We start from the raw sequence: 25,772 nt of genomic DNA, 5'->3' as shown, positions 1-25,772 counted from the left end.
AGATTTTAGGATTTTTGGTATGGGGGTTTTGGGGACAAGATGAAGAAATCTGGGCATGTCCAGCCTTTCTTCTTCTTCTTCTTCTTGTTCTCCATTTTCTGCAGTGATGTTGGCACTTTGGGATTGTGCACTGTCTAACATAGGTGATAGGTATTGGGAATTAAGTGTAAATATGTTATACGTAGTTTGTAGGATAAAAGGACAACACAAAGAGTGCCTGTGGCTGCCCTGCTGAGCAGAAAGAAAATTTTACAGATAAGAATTAATAAACAACCTCAACACTGAAAAATGAAGAGTCCAGGCTCGTTCTTCAGTTGCACAGGCCGAAGCAGAGACATCCTGCACACCTCAGGGCAGCAATGAACAACCAAAACCCGAGACATCCCCAGCTCCTGGGGCAGTCAGACCCTTCCCTGCAGCCCACACTCCTCACTGTGTGTTTTTGCCTCCCTGAGGGCTGGCCTCACCTGGATTTTCAGCTCTTTCAGGGTCTGGTTGGCTGACACAAGCAGAGCTTTCTCTCCCCGGACCTTGCGGTGCCGTGTGCTTCTCCTGATGCCCTGTTTTTGGTAGGTGATGTAGCTCTGGTGGGACAGCTTCTGGCGTTTTGTGCCACCGTTGGCCTGGAGATGAGGCAAAAAACGAGGAGATTGAGGTGTTTGGGGATAAACAGAACCTTCCCAGATCCCAGAGAGTGTTTTGGGCCAATTGGTCATGCAAGGGAAGGCAGGAAGAGATGGAAACCCCCTTGGAAAGCCAATTGAAGCATGCAAGTGTGGAGATGACCAAAGGATTTGCCTTCAAACCTCAGTTCCCAGTCCTAATGCCAGCGTGGGGCAGATTTCCACATGCACATGAATCCCTATCCATATTTCATGTCTCCAAACCCAGCACTGGTTTGGTTTGACCACTCAAATGGCAATTTCAGACACTTTGCTGCTGCCAGTGAGATGCAGAGGAGCAGGGTGGTGATCCCATCATGCTGACTCAAGAGGACGATACAAAAATCAAGGAACCTGATTGGATTTTTCATCTCTACCTGGTTAAAATCGGGATCTTGCTCCCCCTCTGGCTTGTTTTCCTCCCTTTCCTCTTCAGCTTCCGAGCTGCTCACGTTCAGCTCTGGAGCCGCGTCCTTCATTACCTGGAGTCATAAAAATCATTCTCCAACAGCAACCAACAGCATCCACATGGCCTGTCCCACCCAGCTCCTGGAGACCTCTGGGTGCCACCTCCATCCAGAGAGCCCAGAACAACGCTGGGAGCTGCTCCATGAGCTCTGCAAAGGCTCCTCCACCCTCCCCAGCTGTGTGGAAGCTCAGTGGGATTCAGCTCAGGAATCCCCCTCTGTGGAATTGCAGGTGCTTCCTGCCCTCCTTTCCAGGCAAAGGGAAGCCTCCTGAGCCCCTGACTGATTCCTTTCCCATCAGCTGGCTGATCCAAGTGTATTACAAAAGCCTCAGCATGGAGAAAGTGTTTTCTGTGAATTAAGACATTTATCCGCCCCTGCAGCAGCCTGGCAGGGACACAGCACCATTACTTATGGGGCTGAGGGTTGTAAGTAAATGAAATCGAAATAATTTACACAAATACAAAAATAAAAAGGTTGTTCAGGTCAGTGAAAGTCACTCCAGGCATAGATTTGCCTGGATGTAAATTCCCAGCTATGCTGTAGCTGGAACTGGGCTTTGCAGGAGCCCAGGAGATGTGGATGCCAAGAGCTCTCTTCTCCATCAATGTATTTGCAATTAACAATGCAATTCCAGCTCCCAAACATTCCCCAGAGCCCTCTGAATTCCAGCAGTGCCACCCTACAACGATTTTCTCTGGATGAGGCTTCCCTCTGCAGCACCATTCACCCCAAGGAAGAACCAGGTGGTGCAGAGGAGGGAGGAAAAGGGGTGAGGGGCTGGGAAACACTCCCTGATTTTGCAAAGCCAGCAGGAAGGGCACAGCGGCTCCCAGTGCTGCTGACAGTGATCCTGGCCAGCATTCCTGCTGCTTCCCATCCTGCTGAGGCTGCCCTGTTACTGGGGGATCTCGTGGGCACGTTCTCACCCCCTCTCTCCAGCTCCAGCTGCTCCATGAAGAATAGCTCCCTGTTTTTCTGCCAGCCCCACGTGTGAGCACAGTCCTGTCCAGTGCCAGAAAAACACAACACCCAACCCTCTCGTGCACCAGAGCCAAGAGGACTCAGGCTGGGGATTCAGGCTGAAAGCCCAAGGCTGAGGGCTCCAGACGGTGCTGTGTGATCCACATCTCACATCCAAGGCAGGAGCTCATGCAGCCCCCAGCTCCCTGTGCTTCCCCAGCGCCTCCCTGGGATTGGCAGCGAGGGGGGAAATCAAGGAAAGGGTAAAAAAAACCCCACCCCACACTCCAAAGGTGTAGAGATTGTTTTCGTCTGAGCTTGCCCACCTTTGGCTCCCCTCTTAAGAGCCCTGAGGAGGGGGATTTACCAGAGCCAGGTTTGGGTACTTGGAAAACCAGTTCTAGAGCTGATCCTGACACTTAAGACCAGTAAAAGCAAAAATCACAGCTTCAGGGGATCCTGAGAATCATCTCCAAGTTCATTGTCTCAGCAGCACTGAGGGAAAGAGCTCATTTCTATCCAGGAATTAAAATGTCACTCGAGCAAGAAGAAAGGAAATGACAAATATTGGAGGGGGAGGAGAGCAGGTACAGCCTGGGGACACAGCTAAGACAGAGAAAACAGCTGGGAGCATCCTTGAAAACACAAAGGATTTGGTTTGGCAAAAGGCAGCCTCGAAGAGATGGAATTTTCAGAGTCAGAATGTCCCAATTTGCTGGTTTTGCCCAAGCTGCCTGGAGCTGCAGAGCTGGGGATTTCTGCCCTCACCACCAGCACAGAGCAGCAGCATCCCCAGCAGTCCTGGGGACACGGGAGCTGTGCCAGCCCCCTCAGGGCATGCCTGGAGCCTGGCTGAGCAGGGCTGGGGCACAGTCCCTCCCTACCTTTTTGTTGTCCACCACTTTGTGGATGTAGATGGTGGCCTGGGTGTACTCGCGCAGGTCCCGCTGCTGCTGGCACAGGAGCCCTTCCCGGCACTCGGGGCACAGCTCTGGGCAAACACCAAGGAGAAAACAGAGAACATCTCACTGCTGCAGCTCCTCAGAGCCCCAGGGCAGGGCCCTCACTGCTAACTGAGAGTAACCACATTAAATCCCAGAGTGGTTGGGCTGGAAGAGACCTTTAGGATCTCATCCACCCCCTGCCAGGGGCAGGGACACCTTCCACTATCCCAGACTGCTCCAGGCCTTGGACACTTGCAGGGATCCAGGGGCAGCCACAGCTTCTCTGCACCCTGTGCCAGGGTCCTCCCACCCTCAGAGCCAAGAATTTCTCTGCAACACTCCATCCAACCCCACCCTCTGGCAGTGGGAAGCTCCCTCCAGGTCCTCATCCCACATCCCTCTGCAGCTCTCCTGGAGCCCCTTTACACCCTGGAAGGGGCTCTGAGGTCTCCCTGGAGCCTTCTCTTCTCCAGGCTGAGCACCCCCAGCTCTCCCAGCCTGGCTCCAGAGCAGAGAGGCTCCAGCCCTTGGAGCACCTCCGTGGGCTCCTCTGGACTTGCTCCAGTGGCTCCACATCTGCCTGTGCTTAAAACTCCACAGCTGCTCATGGCATTGCAGGGGGGACCCTGCCAAGCTCTGTGTTTCCCAGTGACCCCCTGGGACAGAAGTTTCCAGCCCTGGGAGCCCTTCCCAGGGGTCACTCACGGGGCTCGGAGGCGTAGCGGGCGCCCTCGGCCGTCTGGGTCCGGGTGATTTTGATGATGTGATCCACGACAAAGAGCTTTTGGATCCTCTCCCACTCACTGGGCCATATCAGAGCTATACTGTGCAAAGGAACAGGCAGGTGCTTTATGACATTGGAAAAGCCAAGCCCTAAACTCACAAAAAATCCCTCCCGCTTTTGGCTCGTTGGTCTGTCAGTGAAAGAAAAACTGCCAAATCCGTCCAAAACGCAGCTACACGGGAGGGCTGTGCAGCCAGATAACAGCAGCCTGTGATTAGTGACACTGCTGTGCTCCCATCGTGCCAGAGGGAGGGATGGAGGAGGAAAGGAGTGGAAGATTTCCTACTTTTAGTGCTGCATCACTGCAGAAGCAAGGCTGTGGAGCATGAAGTCCAGCCCTGCAGCCAGCACTCCGGGGGGGAAAGGCTCACGGAAAGCAAATTGTAAGGAAGCAGAATGTTTCTGCATCCTGGCCAAATCTAGAGTGGTTATTGTCAGGAACAAACCAAGCTGAAGGAAGCTCTATTTTCCTGACCCTGCATCCTTGGATAGTTTAAGTCTTGCCTTGCAGGAAGGCTGAGGTGGCTCTGAGAAAGCCTTGGTGTTAATTTTGAGGGAAAGGATTACTCCTCATCTTGCTGCGGCTCAGCAGCAGGAGCATTCCTTTGGGAATGTTCTCCCGAGGCTCCTGGCAAAAGGAAAGTGTGTGAAGGCAAGGAACTCACTGTTTGGAGTCTTCTTTGGTCATGGAAGCAAAGGTGAACATGAGCCCCCCGTGGGGACAGAGCAGGACACTGTTTGCTATGGAGGACACGGGGCTGCAGCGCGTCGGCCTCCTGCAAAAGGGAAGAGGTTTGGAAAGCTGGATCAGGTTATCCCACCAAAACCCCCACAATTCTTCAGGAAAACAGGAAGAAATCACAGGTGAGTATTTACACAAGGCATTCCAACAAGGAATAGTAACTATGAGTGATGAGGAAATCAGATCAGAATGACTCTGACCAGCAGAGATTTCCATCTCCAGCCCCAGCGGTGACCTTTGGGATACAGCTCCAGACAGATGAAAAAACTAATCAGGTTACCAGCTTATCTGACCATCTGGTTAACACACAGCAAACAAGGAAATTCAGTGTCTTACACTGCATTACAACTGATACAAGTCCTGCAAAAACCAGCTTCATTGTTTCCATGAGCTCACTGTGCTGCCAGTCAGAAGCAAAATACCTACAGCCCCCAAAATAAGAGATAAAAAGCACCAAAACCCTCCAGCCAAGTTACCTGACAAATTTCCTCCATTCTTCTACAAAGAACTGCGAAACAATATACAGCTCATCTGTCTCCTGGGGGAAAAGAGGAGGGAAAAGGATCTTTTTAATGAAGCCAACAATGACTGTTGGGTTTTTCGGCAGCGTTCGCTCCCCTCGAGACCTCGGTGCTGCTTTACCATGACAACTCCATCCAAGTGGGCTGAGAAAGCCAAGCAAAATAATTTGGGATCAGGTACTAAGCACTGCCATTGCTAATCTTGTGTTTATTATGAAGTTACTTGAGCTTTTGATCCAATTAGTTTTAATTCCTGGTGGGAAAGGGCATTTCCCTGGAGCAGCCAGGACTCCCCAGTGTGGTTCCTCTTGCTGGGTGCTCAGTGTTCTGAGCCAGTGAACCCCTCACCCCCACAGGCATGGGGTGAGACCACCCCAACATCCCTCAATTGCTTCCAACATCAAAATCCACAAGTTTTTCCTTTTGGTAGCAGCAGAGATACAAAACCACAGCTGTGCACCAAATGAGACAGCTTTTTTGGGATAATCTGTGTTTTTTTGTTCCAATCTTCCTTTAAATTGTTTGATCCTGGACAAGAAACCACCCAACCCCCAAGAGCTGGGTGATAAAATTACTTCCATGATCTAATTTGTCCTCACCCCTTTCCCAAAGGCAGATTTAAGGACTTGTTCCATCTTTCTGTAGGAAAACTCAGCACACCCGAGGAATATATATACACACAAACATATATATATAAACTTTTGAATTTCCCTTCATCTCTTGATTTCTGCTGGTTTTCCTCCCCAAACCTCAATCTCTTTGGATCAGGAGAACTCCAAAGGCTTGAGGGGAAGATCCTCAGCTCTCTTCTATGAGGCTGCCTTGGGAAATTAAAAGGGAAAGGAGGATCTAACCCTGCTGGTGGACACCCTTCTATGTTTGACTCACAGTGATGAGCTCCAAAAGCAAATCCAACCAGATACAACCTTAACCACACACACTGGCAGGACCTGGAGCTCTCCAGCTCAGCATGAAAGGAAAACTCCTTTTAAACCATTTTGGATCTCTTTGGTTCTGAGCCATGGATCTGTGTTGCTTCAGTTTTTATTCCCAGCTGGAGCAGTGAGGGATGGAGGCAGACACCTGCCAATGTACCTTGGCAGGATTGTAGAGTCAGCCACTAATCAGCACCACGAGACTCCCAGGAGCCAAGGACTGGAGCCAACAGCTCGTTCTGGGCACCTCAAACCCCCCAAAATTCCTGGAGAAGCTGCTAGGAGAGGGTTTGCACAGCCACTGCTGCTCCTTGGAGGGCTTCAGGAGCTCCCTGACCTTTTGGGACACAGGATGATGCTGGAGCACACCTGAATTTCACCCAAGCAGCAGCAAAAGGTGATGGTGGGGCGAAGTTCAGGTGTGTTCCAGCATCCTCCTGCTTAGGAAGGCTGATGGAGAGCAGTGGGAAGTGGCTGTGCTGTTTCCTCCTTCCAGGGACGGATACAACCAGGACAGGAACATTGCCACTGTTATCTCCCTGACTGCGGGCCAGCCACAGCTCCCTTGGCACACCAGCCATTCCCCTGGCTCTGCAGGGCTTTGTGCCAGCACAGCTAACCCAGGGAAGTCACACCTCAGCACAACACCCGTGAGAGCTCTGCTGGCACGCACAGAGTGAACGGTTATGGCACGGTTTGGGATCTCCTTCCACTATCCCAGGTGCTCCAAGCCCATCCAGCCTGGCCCTGGGCACTTCCAGGGATGGGGCAGCCGCAGCTTCTCTGGCAGGAGAGGGATTAAAGCCAACAAAAAGCTCTCCCTGCATCCCCTGATCCCTCTCCTTCCCTACCTGAGGCCAGCTGCCCAGGCAAGGCCTGCATTTATCATGGAACAGGTTCTGCAGGGAAGTCTTCTGCTCGCTGGCCATCATCTTATGCAGAGCTTCATTTTCCTCCCCTTCACGCTCCAAAATCTGCAGGAAACAGTGAATTACACCCCAGCTCCCACTAAAGGTGACTTTATTCCCCTCCATGGCACAGGGTTGTGTTAAAAAGGAAAACCAGAAATACAAGCAGTATTTACAGTCAACAAAAAGGGGAGTATTTGGCAAATACCTTGCACTGGGAACAGCACTCTTTGTTATTTGGGAATTCAGGGGCTTTTGGAAAATATTGCTTGAGTTTCTCCCAGGCTTCCTTGGAAACCACCCTCCGTTCATTTTCAGAGATGCACAGGTCACCTGCAGGGAGAGAATCAAGGAAAGGCTTTGATCACAACATGCTCAGGGATGTTTTGCAGCCCTTGATTGAAGAGATTACGAGGAACAAACGTGGGGAAGAAATCCACACCACGTCAGCAAAAACCAGTAAAGTCACCTTCAACTCCTTCCTTGCTTCCTTTAGACAGAGAAAAATAATAATAATATGATTTTAATTTATAAAAATGATCTTTAGATTTCCAAGACCATGGCCTAAGCAGGTGATCAAACACAAGTAGGGATGTGGGGAACAGCCAGAGGGCACAGGGCTTCTGTTGTCTGATCCTGGCTATCCACAGCTACATCCTCATGGTGACACCATTGCTGAGCCCCAGGATAATAACCCTGTGATCCATGAAACCAGGTGCCTTCCATATCCTTGAAAACCCCAAACTCCCACTGTAGAATCTCAACACAGTTTCATGTGCCCTATCCAAGCACCTGAAAATGTGGGAAGGGCAGATTTTGCACCCTAAATCTGCTCTGGGGAATAACGGATGTGAAGATACCAAGCAAGATTCACCAGCTACCCTCCCAGAACACTTATTTATCCATCAGGATTATTTATCCTGATATCAGGATTATCTATCCTGGTGCTCAGGCAGCTCCAAGAGCCCAAGAAGGATTTCTAGGAGCCATTTGTGCCTGCTGTCTCAGGGGTGGAAGCAGGAGGCACACTCAGGCATTGGGACACCACGTGCACAAGGACAACACGTGCTGGCCGGATAAACAAGGCTTGGAAAAACGGGAGAAGGCTCTGGGATCTGACCAGCTGCCCACTCACAGGGCTGCTGATGGCCAAGGGGAAAACACAAGCTCATCTCCCTTGGAGACAGCAGCTGGGAAGTCCCTGTGCAGGGAGGAACACGGGGAGCAGCCGTTGCGACACCGGGACGATGCGAAGCGGATTTGGGAATATCAGTGAAGGAAAACAGCAACTGTGGGGTCCAAAGGGCACAATCCCTTATTATCTGCTTTTCTATAGCCTAGAGAGCTGTAGAGACAGGAGAGGGAGAGGAACTCCTTCCTCCCCACCCTCAGGCAGCTCTTTAACATGACAAGCAGCTCCTCAGGCTCACTAGTCCCTCCAGCAGTGCCTGGAATTTGGCCAGCCCTGAAGAGGAAAAAATAGCAATGCTCCCCTCCTGCTTTTCCTCTAATAAACAAAGGTCAGGCCTCAGTGCAGCACTTGGCCACTTGAGTTTCATCCAACAAGGCCAAATGGCTCCAGAGGCTGGCCCAGGATGCTGCCCAGAGCCAGCAAGGATGGGCAAAGAAAGGAGCTTGTACAAATAAGTGCCCTGACACCACATGATTAATGAAAACAGATTAATATGGTGAGTGAAAGAGGTGGAAAAATCAGCTCTGGGTCTGCAGGGCACAAGTGTTTTGCCATCTGGAAGATGAACCCAACCACTGCTGACCCTGCTTCCCACTCCCACCATCCAGGGACATGTTTTGGGCACGGACATCAAAGAAGGCTTAACTTGGTATCTGGAAAAAATCCCCTGGGATCAGGCAGCTACTGGAGAGCGAGGAATTGCAGCAGGGATGCAGAGGGAGCTGTGAAGGGAACGCCCGGGTGGCATTCCTGGAGGCCAGCCAGCCCTCCCAGATCCAGCACAGCCTTTTCCAAAGCCTACCATGGAGGCAGGAACCTCCTCCACCACAAAATTAAGGCCGTAGGAACAAGACTACAGATTTGCTGATCCACTGCAGAGGGAGTTTTTCAAGGTGGAAAGCTTGTTTTCCATGAGTAATCAGAGGTTAACTCAAGACAACAAATCCTGCCCTGCCAGCAGCCCCCTTATTTCGGATTATTTATTCTGCTATGACCCCAAGTCACAGATCAACCAGCAATTTAACACCATACATTTTCCAAAGGCCTATTGGCCTATTTTTTTCATCGTGTCTGGCTCCCTAAATGTTCCATCCCCACGCTCCATGCTTTTATTGAACAGCAGCAGCCCCGAGGCAAAGGGAAATGCAGCGTTCAAGGCACTGAGTAACAGCTAAAATCGTGACAAAGTGCTCAAACGCTCTGCTTGAAAATGAGATTTCTCAAGCCTTACTCCATGTTCTTGACTACCTCTGATGACAGGAGATGTGTGGCTAATTTATGCCATTTTTTCTTCTGTTTGAGGTAAGATGGAGCCTCCCCACAAACAGAAGCTTAAGTAAAACTGGGTTTTATGGCTGGGAACACAAGCTTTATAAAGTGAGATTAAAACAACAGGGTAGCCAAGGATGCAGCTAATGAGGCATCACTTTCAAAACAACTGATAGGAGGTCCAAACCTTCTGTAAACAGATACCAAAGCACAGCAGGTTGGGAAATCGATATCCAGGAGTGGTCCAGGCCCAGGTGCTGGGTGAGTGCTCCTGTTTTAATGTAAACCAGGATGTTAAACAGATACTCTCAGCTCCCACCTGCACTGGTTTACATCACCTCTTCCTCTCTTACAGCTTTTAGAGCTTCCAAATGGCTGCAGAGCTTTGGTGCTGCCCGTGCAAGGATGGGAACTCAGCATCTGACAGCTCTGCCGAGTCCTTACAGAGTCTGCCTGCAAGGAAAACTTTCGAGGCAAGAAACACCAGGAAAATGAGAATGAAGCACACTTGGGCAGTGACTCCTCAAGCTGGCCACAGTTGGAGCAAAGGCTACAAGGTTAATGTGTGCAGCAGTGGGCAACAACGGAGATATTCAGCTCCATCCCCCGGAGAAACTCACCATGTGGGCAAACGATGTCTTCATTAAAATTTAACTCCTCTTCCTCCTCCCTCTTCTCTTCATTTGATTCATCTAATTAAAAAAAAATAATAATACAAGAGGATTGCACAGAGTTCCTCTCCCAAGGAAAAAAATTCTTACAGGGAAAGGAGCACGGTCGCCTTTCAAATTACAGCAAACCCCCTCACCCAAGGGAAGATTTGGAAGGAAATCTGTTATTCTCCGATGTCTTGGCCTGTGGGCAGGCGGGATTACAGCCCCCCAGGTCACGTAGGAGGGCTTTGAAGTGCACGGAGCACAAGCCAGGCCTTTGTGAGATTACAAAGGATGCATTTGTTAGGGCTGGAACACCGCAGGGGTTCCCTGCTCCCAGACATCTCCGAGTTTAACCTAAACACAAGCCTAGGTAAGAGCAAAAGGAGCAGAATTCCTGGCAAAATTCCTGATCGAAACCAGATGCTGCCTGACAAACTGAGGGGGAGCCTGCCAGGGGGCTGACAAGCCCTACATCAATCTCTAAATTAGTTAAAGTCAAGCGTTGGCCACTGAATGGAGCATCATCAAGACAATGAGGTGTCAGCAAGAGCCTCTAACGAGCTGCCTAACGAGCAACTTGGCTTGTGAGTAATTCAAATGCACTACTGGGAGTTGCAACCTGTTGTGAATCAAAGTCACCCCGAGGAACGAGGAGTAGTAACTCAGAAATACCCTTTTCTCCACGAGTACTCCTGATCAGGGGGGCTGAGGTGCCCTCCAGTCCAAGATCAATGCCCTGAGCCATCATTCCCACTTCCATTCCAACAAGCTTCTTACCCAGTTCAAAGGAGCTCAAGAAAATACGATTTTCAACCATATAAAGAGCAGAAGGCAAATAAAACCTCCATCTAGTCTCATGATACGGGCACAGAATGGAGTGCACTTCATGATTTTTGATCCCAGGCTGTGTTTTCCCAGCGCTGCTGCATCAGCTATGCTGTTTTATCCCTCAACCTTCACAATAAACATCATCATCATCCCTTCCCCAAGGTAATTTTCACGTTTTTTCCTTCCCTCTGCTCTCTCATTCAGAGAAAAGTGGATAAAAAGATCATGTGTCTGGGGTGGTAATTTCACATAGCTTTGTAAAACCACTTATCACCTCATCTCCCTCTCCAGCATGAAGATCACCCCGCAGTTTTCAAGATTAGCAAAGAAAAAGCTCCTTAAATGAAGGCCTTTTTTTTTTATTTATTATCATTTCCTCCCTACTCATACAAGGGGAACAAAACAGCTACAGAAACCTCTGACGTGTTTTTTGTTAGGAGGGATAAGGCAGAGCTGGTAGCTCTCTACAGCAGCAGAAATTAGGAAGAAATCAGGAGTAAATACCTTTGTTTTGTGCATTTCCATTCATTTTTCCATTACTGTGCTCTGCATCTTCATCTTGCTCATTTAATTGCTCCAGAGCCAGCTGACGCCAGCTCCTCAAGGAGGCTTTTCCAACCCAAAACCCATCGGTCCTGCAGGGAGACAACCAAATGTGTGGTACCCCAAAAGCACAGCTCCCTTCTTCAGAGCCCAAACAGGGAAATCTTTATCAAAAAGCTGTTTAAACACTTCTAAAAAGCATCTTTGGGACTTCCATACCCCTTGACCGTCATCTTCAGCAGGTTGGTGACGGTTTTGTAGTCCTCGTTCAGCTGGTTCTTCAGCCTCAGGATTCGACACCTTTCCACCACACAGTCCTTGCAAAGTGCTTTGACTGGGGTGAGAGGGAAAAGAAAAACAGGTTTTTACATTATTAATGGCATGATTTATTGCACAGGTAATTTCCTGCTGGTTTGAAGGCCCTCGGATAGGTGTGTACCAACTATCCTGCCTCAGGATGGGTGATTTCGTGTGTAAATGAGGAAATCCTGGGGGTTACAGCCACATCAGGCCACAGTTTGAAGCTTAAAGAAGCATAAAATACTTCAAATGAGCTGTGATCTGTTCCACTGCTTCACAGATCTGCTCTCACAGCTCCTGCAGTCACAGGGAGCCAGGGCAGCCCAGCACCCAGCCACACGAGGCAGGAAATGCCAGGAAAACAAGGAAAACAAACACCTGCATTGTGGCACTTTGACAGCTCAACCCAGAAAATTCACCCTCCTGCAAGGCTGCCCTGGACCAAGGAAGCGGAAATCCTTTAGCTGGGTGTGTGTTCAGATCTGCATCCTGGAGCAAAAGGAGAAGGGAAGCAGCGTGTCCACCCATCCTTTTATCCATCCCTCCCTCCCTGCCAGCCATACTCAACCCACAACCCTTCAGGCAATCTTCCACTTGACTAATAAACCTTGCCCTGTTTTTCCCCACAAAGGCTGCCTGCGTCACAAGCAGTTTCTTCCCTACAAGCTCCCAGTAGGAGCTGAGCTAATTTGGTCTCAGTGGGAGTTACTGAGCAACTTCCTAAAAGGAATGAAACCTGGGGCTTGATGAGGGGACGTCCAAAGCCTGGAGGGGCTGGGCTGACCCTGAAAAGCAGAATGGGTGGTAGATGCAGGAGCAGGCTAACAGGTAAGTGCTTCCTTGGATGAGGTGACAGACAGGAAGGGATATTTTTGGCCTAATATTTCGTAAAACCCAGCCCACACAGGAGCTGTGGGTGCTCAGAAAATAATTGTCAAGAGTTTGGAGTGTTGCATGTGCAAGTTTTATTTTCTAGAATCGCCTTCAAACCTTCCAAGTATTATGTTTCCTAAGCCAAGTGCCCCATTCCTCCACAGCAATTCCTCCAGAAACAGCCCTTCCCACAGCAGACCCTGTGATCACCCTAAATGGGTTTGGGAAATGGTAACAGAATTAAGTGGTATTAAAAAAAATCCCCTGGAAATAAGGCAGCACTAAAGCCATGCACTGAAATAAAGTTAGGATGATAAAGGATGGCTCAAAACAGGGCTGGGAGCAGAACAAGGCTCCAAACCACAAGGCAGGAGGTGACTGGGAGAGGATGTTACCGTTGAGCCGGGGCCCTCCTCCGTATCGCCGGTAGAAGAAGTCGGCCACGTATTCTGATATCCTCTTCATCAGGGATATTTTATCAGGATGGAGTTTGCCATGGGAGCACAGGCAGGCTGTGTTATCAATAGGTTTGGGAGGAGTGGACTCATCCAGCCACTTCTGCAGCCATTCCAGAGAGATGAAGTCGTAAGGGGAACCTGAGAGGGGAGAAAACACAAAGAGAAACAAGACCATACATGTCAGCTCCAACACCAGGTGGTATTTTAGAATTACTCGCAAAATTAACAGGCAATCACTGTTGATTTAATCTCTGAGGTACAAGTTTTCAAAGGTCTGATCCAGCTACTCCCACCCCATTCTGATCTCAGTGTCACAGATTAGGAAGACAGGAGCTTCGTGAGATTACGATGTGCAGATCATTTTGGATTCAGCAATCAATATGCAACAGCTCCAAGGAGGAATGGGAGTGCTTTCAAACCTTTTGGGGATTACTGGAGAGCAGTCGAGGAAAGGGGAAGGTTTTCCTATCATCCATCAAGGGACTGATATAATATTTAAATCATGATCATACATTACAGGCTTTTTCTACAACAGAGACAGTTCACTGGGGTAATTTGAAAATTAAAGGCAACAACAGCAGAGATGAAATCAGTGTTCCCCCTGTCCTTTCAGCACACTAATTTTCAGTGTCTCTTACAATTTTAGGTGAGAACATTCTAAAATTTACAGTGCAAATGGAAACTTGCTTAGGTTTTTTGCTGAAGCAGTGCAGCAGGTTTGCCCTTGTTTGCTGAAAAAGAAATACAAAGCCAAGGTTCAGGAGCAGGTCAGTGCTTGTATGAGCAGGTTGGGGTGAAACCCCTGTATCTCAATACTGAGGCACAGTATCACTACACAACTCTTTAGTGGATGACTGGGAATTTAGGAAGAAATAGGGAAGATTTCAAACCCATTCTGTGCTGCCACGAGGGCAGCTCTGAAACCGTGGGGAAATGAACCCGTTGGTGACATTTATAACTGAGCAAAAATCCTTTGCATTTCCTAGGAGGGAGCAACAGAGAAGCAAGAGGAAAATACAGAAGACAGGAAAACCCTGTGTCTGCAGCTTGCACTGGAGCTCTGTGAAGCCTCTTTTCCTGCACAGCCTCAATCCAAAGTGTTTTCATCTTACGCAATGCCCGCCGCAGCCGTGACCTCCAGAGAATTGCATCGCTGTCAGAACCGGTTTGCTAGTTTGGGATGAAACTGCCTCCCCCAGAAAGGAGGGTTTTCTGGGGCAGGCTCCACAAAGCTGGCAGAAAACGTGTCTGCACAGCTGCAGAGACAGCCCCAAGCTCCACAGAGATAGGACCCGGAGCAGTGCTGGAATGACGCTGCCTCCAGCTGTGCTGGAAGTGCTGTGCCCATGATGTGCCAGCAGCAGGCAGAGGGTGCCTCAGGGCAAAGTTTCAGGTCCTGTCATCTCTAAATTGGGGCAGAAGAGCTTCACCTGCACTTGTAAAAGTAATATTTTTTTTAAGATTTATTCCTCTGTCACATCCGAACTGCCGAGAGCAAACTCTTTTGTTCCTGCTGAGGAAAACCACACTGGAACTGTGCTGCTGCTCCTTTTCACGGGTGACTCAGGGCAGGTTCATCCCTCCAGCACAACTCTGATCTCACAGTGACATCTGAGTGCTGCTCAGGCTCACAAGGAGCTGTGACACCTTCCTGACACCTGCATTCCCAGACTGGAGAGGCAGATGTTCACGGGAACAGGAGTTGCTGCTGGGCTACTCCAATCTCAGGGTGGACTCTGAGCATCCAATAATAAAAGCTGAACAGTGAATTCTGAAAAGCTGAACAGTGAATTCACTGAAAAGTGAATTCTCTTACAGGCCACACAATTAAACCCACTTTTAAGTCTTCAATTGTAAATATTCTGCAGTTTTTAGGAGAGGCACATAGTGAAGACAAATTCCCTGGGCTGGATGGATAGAACGAGTTTTGTGGGAGATGGGTGAGAAAAACAAGGTGGGAAATAAAACTCAAAGTGCTGAGGCAACAAGACCCAAGGAGAAAAAGCTTAGCCCCAGTCTCCCTACAAAACTGACACATGGAGCAGTGAAGCACTGGCAGGGATGGATCCAGTAATTTTCTGCTGGAGGTCAGGCATTCTCTTAGCCTGTTACCTGCTGATGAATTGGGCTCACCAGCTCCCAAACCTGCTGTGAGCTGGCAATTTGGGAGCAGGCAGTTATTCTGCCTCGATGATCCTAACGAGCTGAGCTGCTCACCAGGCAGAAGAAAAGAGTCACAAAGCATGAGGCTGATGGATGGGGAAGGAGCAGGAGGGAATTAGCGATGCCAGAGGCCACGAGAATGAGCAAAGAAAGGAGAAAAATAGGTTAAGGCAGGAAAAGAAGCAAGGGAAAACAAATGTAAGCATGCATGAAGCTCTCCCCTTGCAGAGGGCTGCGGGAACGCCTTCCAGCAAGGCCACAGGAGCTGGGAGTTAAGTCACAAATCATTCCTAAGCTTAACAGCTCTACTACAGCAATACTCCACAATGTCTTACAGACCAGCTTCGGCGGGTAACCTTTGGTAGAGCTCCTTCACCTCCTCGTGCTTGATCTTGCCTCTGGCCACGCTCTGTTTGCGCATCTCGGCCATTTCGTTGCACCACTCCTCAAACTTGCAGTTATCCCGCTCTACCAGCTCCTGCAGAAAAGCTGGGAAAAGAAAAAAAAAACCAAGCAGGAATTGAAGGGAAAATGCCAGCTATGTTAATTACCATGGGTTATCTGGGGACTACAAACATAAAAATTCCCTCCTGCAGCCTTGCTGGGCGAGGTCTTTCCCCAAGCCAAGCACGTGGACGTTGCTCTCTCTGATACTGGCTGTTGCAAATGATTAAATGAAAAGTTTTGCACCCCAGAAAATAATTTACTTGGGGTTGGTTGCAATGTTAGGTGCAGCTCCTCTGTCCTTCCTCATCATTCCCAGAGGGAAACAAAAGCTTTTCACCCTCTGCATACACCCAAAGCCTGCCACGACCTGCGATCCAGCATGCTGCAAACCCAAGGGCAAAGAGCCCTCAGGAGATGGGAGATTAGCCAGGGCAGATCAACAGAAAGGTGAAGGAAATGGGGATTTTTGCTGCCACTGATGGAAAAACCCCAAACAAACCAAACCTCAGCAAGGAAAAAAGAAGATAAACCACTTCCCTCAGAGGGCTGGTGCGAGGGAGCAGTGAGGGAAGCTCTGCTTATCTGAGGCCTTTTCCTATTTAGAATTATTCTGAAGAGCTAAAATAGTTGCAAAAAGGTTAATTCTTGACCAAAATATCCACACCTTGGGAGAATATCCAATATTACAAACTAACCAGCTTGACCTCCTTGAGATCAGAGCCAAGTTATGTCTCTCCACTGTCCCAGAAAAGCCGCTTTATAACAGCATCAAAGCAAAATGCCTCAAATTTACAGTTCTATGAAACCTCTCCACAACCACAGAGCTCGACTGCTGCCCTTCACTCCCTGTTCCCTGGCAGGATTCCACGGGAAACAAAGGCAACCGCGGGGCTGTGCAGGAATTTGGAGCTGGGTGGGGAGGTTTTTGTTGAGTTATTGTTTTGGGCAGAGGGGTAGGAGGAAAGGGAGAGCAAGAAAGCTCAGGAAGCAGGCAGAAAATACAGATCCAGGCAGGAATTAGTGCTAATTCCTGAAATTTTATGTCTTGGAGAGTGTGTTTTAAACAGGGGGGCTTGGGAAAGGTTTGGGGTGCTATTAGAGGGGAATAAGGTGTATGATTTACCCCCTCTGCAGAGACCCAAAGGGACCTGCCACCTCTGCTGTCCCTACTCCACAGAAAATGAGGGAAGGGGGAACACACCACAACACCAGGGGCCTAATTAGTATTTCTAATCAAGGAGCAGCCTAACAGGAAACATGAAACCCACAGGCAAAACCCACAGGGAGTTCAGGCACCCCCAGAATTTTAAAGCACAACACGAAGGCATTTGGCCCAAATTCCCACTGGGGGCTCAGAGCCTCTTTATTTTCATGTCATTTATTCCTGATGTGGCAAAGCTGAAGCAGTCACAGAGGGAACCTGACATCTGTCAGGATTATTCACCTCCTCGTGCCTTGCTGATGACATTTAACCACACTGCTCTCCTTCAGAATCCCAGCAGGATGGCAGTGGTGAATCCCAGAGGGATGATCTCCTCCTGAGCCCTTCCCAGCTTGACCAGTTGGGTAACAAAGCAATGTCTGAGTGGGCACATGGGAGGGATTGGCAGTTTAATGTTAATTAAGTGCTGGGAAAATCCAGGGGTTTCACTGCTTAATACACCAAGGTGCCACACAGCACCTTTGGGGCTCATGGCAAACAGTCAAAAACCATGGAATCCTGGAGTGGGTTGGGAGGGATTTTGAAGATAATTTTTTTTCACTCAGGGACACCTTCCACTATCCCCAATTGCTCCAAGCCCCATCCAACCTGGCCTTGGGACACTTCCAGGAATGGGGCAGCCACAGCTGCTCTGGGCACCCTGTGCCAGGGCCTGCCCACCCTCACAGCCAGGAATTCCTTCTCCATATCTCTGGCAGTGGGAAGCCATTCCCTCTTGTCCTGGCACTCCATCTCCTGTCCCAATTCCCTCTCCAGCTCCCCTGGAGCCCTTTAGACACTGGAAGGGGCTCTGAGATCCCCCTGGGGCCTTCTCCAGCCTGGAACCACAGCAGAGAGGCTCGAGGAACTTCCTAGCCCTAAATGGGTCTTCAAGCAAAATTCCACTTCCTGGCCCGCCTGAAGCATTGCAGGGACTCACCTGGCCTGTGAGGGATGGACAAGCAGGACCCCAGGACTCACCTGGCACCTGGACAGTGAGGGGTGGAAGAGCAGAACGCCAGGACTCACCTGCACAGTGAGAGATGGCTGAGCAGGATCCCAGGTCTCACCTGCACAGCGGGGGATGGACAAGCAGGATCCCAGGGACTCACCTGGCACCTGGACACTGAGAGGTGGAAGAGCAGGAACCCAGGACCCACCTGACACCAGCACAGTGAGGGATGGACAAACAAGACCCCAGGACTCACCAGGACTCACCTGGCACCTGCACAGTGAGGAATGGACAAGCAGGATCCCAGGGACTCACCTGGAACCTGCACAGTGATGGACAAGCAGGACCCCAGAACTCACCTGGACAGTGAGGGATGGACAAACAAGACCCCAGGACTCACCTGGCACCTGCACAGTGAGGGACTGAAGAGCAGCACCCCAGGACTCACCTGGCACCTGCACAGTGGGGGATGGCTGAGCAGCACCCCAGGACTCACCTGCACAGTGAGGGATGGACAAACAAGACCCCAGGACTCACCTGGCACTTGCACAGTGAGGGATTTCTCCCGGGCCTGCAGCCTGTACACCAGCATGTAGGCGTTGCGGGAGCAGTGCGTGCCCTTCCCGCACTTGGGCTTGCGGGTCTGGGATTTCGATGGCTCCGCTGTGGGAACAAAAGGCACAGCCTCAGCAACACACCAGCTCCTTCCCTGGCCCTCCATTAACGGGATGAGTGTGCCACCCAGCCAGCTTCCCTGTGCCAGGCCTCTGTGCCAAGCACTGGGCTTGGCACGGCTCAAAATTGTATCCCAAAGAAAGCCCCAAATCTCTCCAGCCTTTCTGGGTAAATCAAAGGGACTAAATTTAGGAGCCTGTTCTGAACCTCCCTTCTCAAGAGCCTTTCTTCTCTCCCCAGTGGAACTTCTCTGAGCCAAAAGCCACTCTTGGAAAAACATCCTTTCTCCCTTTTGCCTCTTGTTCTGCTGTCCTGACTCCAAAGAAAAGAGTCAAATCCTCAGGGAAGAAAATCGTATTTACAGGTGATGGTGGATATGAAAAAAAGCACAGCAAAGCTTTTAGGAAGCCAAGAGCCATGGAAAGGGTTGTTTATGAGCAGCTGCTGGGGGATGTAAAGTTGTGTTGCAAGAGCTGCTGTTTCCAGATGGATTTTCAGGCAAGGAAAACACTTATCTACAGCTGCAGCTTCAAAAATCAAACAGCTTAAAATAAAGAAAAAAATTAAAGGAACAATGTTCCATAAATTGAACTCTAAGTGGGCCATTGAATTATTAAGTTTCTTTCCCCCCAAATTCTGAAAGAAATTCATGTGCCTTTCCCCCCACACCATCCAGGGGACTTCCCAGACTCTATTTATTTGCATTTTATCCAAGAATTTTCGGAATTGTTCCCATCTGCATGGCCAAGACTCTCCCCCCCACAGACCTTCAGTTTATGTTACTGACCTTCTCCTGCTGTTACATGTATTTGTAACAAAGAAATGCCCCAGTTTTGCCTGGAACAGGCAAATTACATCAAAACTTGCTACAAATATTGAGCTGCCAGCTTAAAGAGGCTCCTAAACACACTTCACTTCTATTCCCCAAACAGCCTTGAATTGAAATACGAGAAATAAGAACATTTACAGTTAAGTGTGAAACTTTATAAAATTGAGGTCACAGCAGTTTACTTGCATTTTATTTGTTGCACTGGGTGAGTGGGGAGGGTAAAAACAAAGGCAGAGCTGCCCTGGTGCCGTTCAGGGCTCAGTTTCCCTGTGCACCACTAGATGTCCGGCCAGCTCCAGCCTGGGCCGGCAGCGAGCGGAGGAAGGAATGTCCCCATTCCAAGGGGACAGAGTGGTGGCACAGGCAGGAACATGGACTCACTAAGGCTGGAAAAAGCCCTCCAAGATGATCAAAGCCAACCATTAACCCAGCACTGCCAGGCCCAGCACTAACCCATGTCCCCAGGTGCCATGTTCACACACTTTTTGAACTCCTCCAGGGATTGTGACTCTACCACTGCCCTGCACAGCCTCCTCCAATGCCTGACTACACCTTCCATGTAGGATTTTTCCCAATATCCAACCTAAATCACCCCATTGCCAGCCTGAGGGCGTTCCCTCTCCTCTGTCCCTGTTCCCTGGAGCACAGCCCGACCCCCCCGGCTGGCCCCTCCTGGCAGGAGCTGTGCAGAGCCACAAGGGCCCCCTGAGCCTCCTTTGCTCCAGGCTGAGCCTCTTCCCAGCTCCCTCAGCTGCTCCTCAGAAGTTCTCCAGACTCTTTTCCTTGTGCTGCAGACCCTTCCTGAGCTCCACTGCCCATCTCTGGACACATTCCAGCACCTCAAGAAGCATCGTGGAGGTGAGAACAAGGAAATGGGAGAAGGCTTAAGGGAGCACTTAAATCTGCAGGTTTTTTTTTCCTCTAAAGATGCCTTAAAGACAAACAACATTGCATAAATTCTAACTACAGCAAAGCATCCTGGTGGGTAACAATTCCTGGGAATGGACTGCTTGCACTGCAAGTGAATTTCTTCATAATTTCCCTGGTTTTCCCTGCTGTGAGCACCTGCACTAGAGAACACTGAGCCACTACAAAACCATTTCAACTCCAAAACGAGCTGTTCTTATTTATTGACTGCAGAGTAAGAAATTCACATCCTCAGCCCAAGCTTTCCAAGGAATCTCCAAGAAATTCTCCAGTCCAGGAACACAGTGATATGGGCAGGACACGACGAGCCAGTAAAACAGAAAAGCACCAAGGAAAAAGCTCAGAGTAAAAAGGCAGTTTTAGCTTCCAAGTTGTTATTTGGATCAAAACCTTTTTTACTGCCTCCAAGTAAAACACCTCAGTGGAAATAGAACCATAATGTGTTAAGGAAAACTGAAAGCATTCTCCTTAGCTGTTCCAAGGAAGTGGCAGCCGCCTGTTGCTCCCTGATAGGAACCTGCTGCCCGTGTTATCAGCGTCTTATCTGCCATGTGGCAGCCAGAGAAATACTAGAGCAGCTGATCACGAGGTGTAAACACTCACACGGGGCTGAAACAAGCAAATCTGCCTGCAATCACCAGGATTGCTGTTTCCCACGTTCCTCCAAGCCTGTTCTGGGGAGGAGCAGGACACGACGTTGCATCTGGGGACGCCAGTGCTTGTGGTAGAAAGAGCTGCCTTAAAAGGGCACTCACAACTGAAAGGTTTTACCTAGATCTTCCTCAATTCCCAGCTGGAGTTTCTTCCCCTCCATCTTCTCAATGTCCTCATCGTTGAACTTGTACCACTCTCCTGTCTGCGGGTCCTTTACGTGGGCGATGTAGTGCCCGGAGTAGGCGCTTACTCCACGGTGTATGAGCACAGCGCTCAGCTCGTACACGTACACCCCGTCTGCAAGGCAGGCAGCACTTACACACAGCTCTGCAGCCAACAGCACTCATCCTTCCTGTCCCAGAACCTCGTGTTTTCACCAGGCAGCAAAGCCTGCACTGGAGCCCACAGCGCTTCAGGACATTGCTGAGAGGGTGGTGGCTTAATAACAAGGAGGTTGTTTGAAATACGGGCTTCAAACAACTCTGGACAGAATTTTCAATCAAAAATTGAGAAGAATTCAATCAAAAATTGAGAGGAATTCAATCAAAAATTGAGAGGTATTCAATCAAAAATTGAGAGGAATTCAATCAAAAACTGAGAGGAATTCAATCAAAATTCAGAGGAATCACAGAATCCTAGAATGGTTTGGGTTGAAGGGATTTTAAAGCCCATCTTGTTCCACCTCTCTGCCATGGGCAGGGACATTTTCCACTATCCCAGGCTGCTCCAAGCCCTGTCCAGCCTGGACTTGGACACTTCCAGAGATCCAGGGGCAGCCACAGCTTCTCTGAGCAGCCTGTGCCTGTGTATCATCACCCTCACAGGGAGGAATTTCCTCCTAAACAGAATTACAGGAGATCTGCCAAGAAGCAATGGGCAAAGATAACAAAAAGCTGCCCCAAACTCACTTTTTTGCTCCATGAAAGGCTCCATGTCCAGCAGCTCTGAGAAGCCAATGTAGGTGTTCAGCTTCTTCTTGTGGCCAGTTTGTCTGTGCAGAGGCAAAGCTGCGGCTCAGGGCACAGCAACAACAGCTCCCATCCCAAAACACCTCCCTTGAACCCCTGAGCAGCCCTTGAGAGGCTCAGACACCTCAAATTAAAGCAGGAAGAGCAGGGCAGTGACTTCCCCAAGAGCTGCCAGGGTGTTCCCACTCACCTGTCAAACACAAAGCGCATGAGCTGCAGGTTCAGGGTGCAAGGCAGGCTGAGCAGTCGGATCTTCCTCGTGGCGTTTTGCTTGCTCTGACAAGTCTCACAAAAATAACGATTGTCCCCTTCTAATTTTTCCTCCTGAGTGTGGAGAGGCAGAGGGAAAGGTCTTGAGAACATGTCAGCACTGAAAAGTCAATTGAGCTACTCAACAGCAGGAGAATGAGAAGTTATTTTAAATAGTTAAGGCTCTTCTCAGCTGCTGCCCAAATTTTTTCTGAGTTAAAGACACACTAATGACTGCACTTTATAGCATGGCCATAGCAGGCTGCTCTCCCTTTAAGGCAAATTTTAGACTGAATCAAGCCCCATTCCAAGTTCTCAGGTCTCTTACTCTTGCTCCTCACTTGACTGAGTTGGTTTATACCAAAGAAAATAATTAAATCACCCCTTTTACAAGTTCACATGGACCCAGTTAATGTAAAGCCACATTTTAGCCTGGAAACTACAACCCTCTGCTCAGCCACCCAAAATCACCCTGCAGGAGTCACTCACTGCCTAAGCAGATCCAAGGGCAGGGTTAGGCCAGAGGAAAATTCCAACCCCTCTAAAAACGTCACAGGGTTGTTTTGTGTGAAGGAGGAGCAGACAAATGTCAAGTTCTCCAATTCAGGAATTCAATCTGTGCACCCAAACCAGTTTTTTTTCATAGCAGACCTTCCAGGCAGAGCAACTGGTTTGCTGAGTGCACCAGCAAGCAAGGAGCTCAAGGAAGGGGTTCAGGTCAGTCCTAAATAGTTGGAGTGGAATCCACACCTTAGTGTGCCAGAGCTGAACTTCATATCCAGAGAAATTTTCAAGCTGAATTGAGGGCACTTGCAGCTGTTGCTGCAGCTATTCCCAGCACTCCCTGGTACTTCTGAGAGCACATTTTTCAGCAGGGAATGTCTCCTGTTGCTATGCAGATGAGCACTGACACAGAAAACATGGAAAGCAGCCGTTCTCCCAGTGCTATCTGTGACAAAGCAGGCAGAGACTTTTCCCTAACTTTCCTGGCGAAGTATTTTAACTAAAAATGCAACTTTCAAGTGCTTTTTAAAGCCATAGCAGGAGCATGTGATATCACAGAGCTATTCCTTGCTCCATGCCTCAATCCTCATTTTTTGGGTCTGCAGAAAAAAAAGATTTTCACTTGGATGCATCTCCCTGAGCCAAGTCAGTGGCTTCACCCCGCCACCGACCTCGAAGGCTGTGAATTGGAGGAAGGAACTGAAATTCCTTGCTAAAAATAGCAGGAGTCCAACCCCAACGGGCTCATACCTTGAGGAATTCTGTTATACAGTCTGTCAACTGCTTGTGTCCTTGGATGTTTAACTCCAGCTCGTAAAATTTAGACACCAGTTTAGATTCTCTGCCACACTGGTTGCAGCTGGGATGGGAAAGAAAACAAAAATATATCTGAGGATAGGTCAGGGCTCACACATCAGGGCTCCCAAGTCTTTAGTAAAAAATTCCTTGTATAAAACCAGGAGAAAAAGTGAAGTCAGGGCTAAGGAGATTCACACCTCCACACCAAAAAAACTCCAGCAGAAGGTTTAAACAGCTTAGCAGCACCTACCAGAACCTGTCACAACTTGCATGTACCATTTTATATTATTTTTAAGGTGGAATTCCCAGCTCTGAGAACACAGGAATGAAAATACAACACCCAGGGTGCCGTTTTCTGGCTGCAGGACCTGCCACTCCATTAACTCACTTGCAGGTTTAGTTGGTAAATTCTCATTAAAGGAGTAAAAGCAGCTGCAGAACTGTCACAGCGACACCACACACACAGGAACAGGAAAGGAAAAGGTAAATATTCCCCAGAAAGTGTTTCTGCTGCAGCTTAACTGCCTGCTCTGGTTGCTAGGAGGGATCTTCCCCTCCTAAATCCTTCTAAAAATTTAAATATTTACAGAAAGGGTCTTCCCAGAATTATTACTTACACTGTGACATAGGCATACTCTCCACAGAACTGCTTTTGCACAATGTTCCGGACATCTGGGTTTTTCTGTTTGGACAAAGTATCTTCCAGCAGGGACATGAACAGCTTGGAAAACTCCTGGGCATCCTGAAAGAGAAAACCAAGTTCATTAACAATCCACCACAGCACAATCCCTGTCACTAATTCACTGCTAATTACCCCGAGCCCTCCACACAGGCTGAGCCGAGGCTCCGTGCACAGCATGGAAAATAAAGACCAGGCAGGAGAACCGAGGAAAGCAGAGGAATTTGGCTAAAAGGAGCGCGAGGCCCTCGGTGTGGGAGCACAGCAGGAGCTGCCCTGGCTCCCTGCCAGCCCTGCTGGGGGTTTTGACTTCTGGCCTGCTCCTCCCAGGATTCTGGAAGGGATAAAAACCTTCCTGTGGAGCTTTCCAGCCCCTTGATCCTCCTCTGTGCAGCTGTCCCTGCTCAGATCAGAGGTGAGAAGAGAAATAAAAACACCCCCAAAAATGAGAAGCTGCCCTATGGGTGATCCCAGCAATGCTCCAGAGCTTCCCCACACCCAGCTCAGGGCTTTTCTCTCCTGCCCTGGTTCTTCTCTTCCACAAATAAACACGTTTTGGTCTCTCTCAGCTGCCCTTTGGTGTCCCTGGCCAGCTTCCTTCCTCTCCTGACCCTCCCAAGGAAACATTTGCCAGTGCTCTGCTCTTGCTCCAAAACCTCCCATTACCTCTCCAAGCGGATTTCCAAGCCCTGCCCCTCTCCCAGGCCCTCTCCAGCTGCAGCCCCCACGTGCTGCCCTGGGATCCTGGCTGGTTCCTGCTGCTCCACCTCCCCCTGAGGATCTCCTCACCCTTGGGAGGGCCCTCTCACCACCCAACCCCCGGGAGGAGCAGCCCATGGAGCACCTGCAGGACCCTCACTGCAGCTCTGGCTCCCACCTGGCCCCATCCCATCGCTCCTGGGTTCATCCCACCACTCCCTTGGCTCCTCCTGATCTGCACTTATCACTTCCTAGCCTCATTCCATTGCTCCCTGGGCTCCTCCTTATATCCCTGTACTCATCCCATTGTTCCATGTGGTGATCCCATCACTCCCTGGGCTCCTCCTGATCTCCCTGTCTCCATCCCACTGCCCCTGGGCTCCTCCTTATCTCTGCACCATCATCCCATTGTTCCACGTCCTGATCCCATCACTCCCAGGGCTCCTCCTTGTCTCCCTGGCTCCATCCCATCACTCCACATTCTCACTCTGATCTCACTCTCTGGACTACTCCTGATCTCCTTGGCCTCATTCCATTGCTCCTTAGCCCCACCCCATCATTCCTGGGTTCCTCCTATCTCCTGTCCTCATCCCATTCCTCCTTGGGACCCTCCTGATCCCACTGCTCCCTGTTCTCCTCCTGATCTCCCTGCCCCCATCACATCACTCCTTGGACTCCTCATCTCCCTGGCCTCATCCCATTCCTCCTTGGGACCTTCCTAATCTCCCTTTCTCCACCCCATTGATCCCTGTTCTCCTCCTGATCTCCCTGTCCCCATCACATCACTCCTTGGACTCCTCATCACCCTGGCCCCATCCCATCACTCCACATTCTCACTCTCTGGACTCCTCCTGATCTCCTTGGCCTCATTCCATTGCTCCTTAGCCCCATCCCACCATCCCCCTGGGTTTCTCCTATCTCCTGTCCTCATCCCATTCCTCCTTAGGACCTTCCCAATCTCCCTGTCCCCATCCCATTGATC

At 49.7% G+C, this 25,772-nt stretch overlaps 1 protein-coding gene across 1 annotated transcript in view; it reads right to left on the bottom strand.

The window, feature by feature from the left end:
• The window catches only part of USP48 (ubiquitin specific peptidase 48), a 31,943-nt gene that overhangs the window by 3,242 nt on the left and 2,929 nt on the right, over positions 1–25,772 (bottom strand). The window contains 19 exon segments of the mRNA XM_030963650.1: positions 468–623; positions 1,040–1,144; positions 2,977–3,083; positions 3,742–3,860; positions 4,486–4,596; positions 5,039–5,100; positions 6,870–6,992; positions 7,135–7,259; positions 10,008–10,079; positions 11,376–11,506; positions 11,634–11,748; positions 12,983–13,183; positions 15,548–15,697; positions 18,346–18,471; positions 21,011–21,190; positions 21,802–21,884; positions 22,052–22,185; positions 23,365–23,473; positions 24,030–24,154. Of these exon segments, the coding sequence (XP_030819510.1) occupies positions 468–623; positions 1,040–1,144; positions 2,977–3,083; positions 3,742–3,860; positions 4,486–4,596; positions 5,039–5,100; positions 6,870–6,992; positions 7,135–7,259; positions 10,008–10,079; positions 11,376–11,506; positions 11,634–11,748; positions 12,983–13,183; positions 15,548–15,697; positions 18,346–18,471; positions 21,011–21,190; positions 21,802–21,884; positions 22,052–22,185; positions 23,365–23,473; positions 24,030–24,154 (2,334 nt within the window).

This window comes from Camarhynchus parvulus, chromosome 21 (genome assembly GCF_901933205.1).
Source record: "Camarhynchus parvulus chromosome 21, STF_HiC, whole genome shotgun sequence".
NCBI lineage: Eukaryota > Metazoa > Chordata > Aves > Passeriformes > Thraupidae > Camarhynchus > Camarhynchus parvulus.
This window is presented reverse-complemented; position numbering and strand designations above follow the sequence as displayed.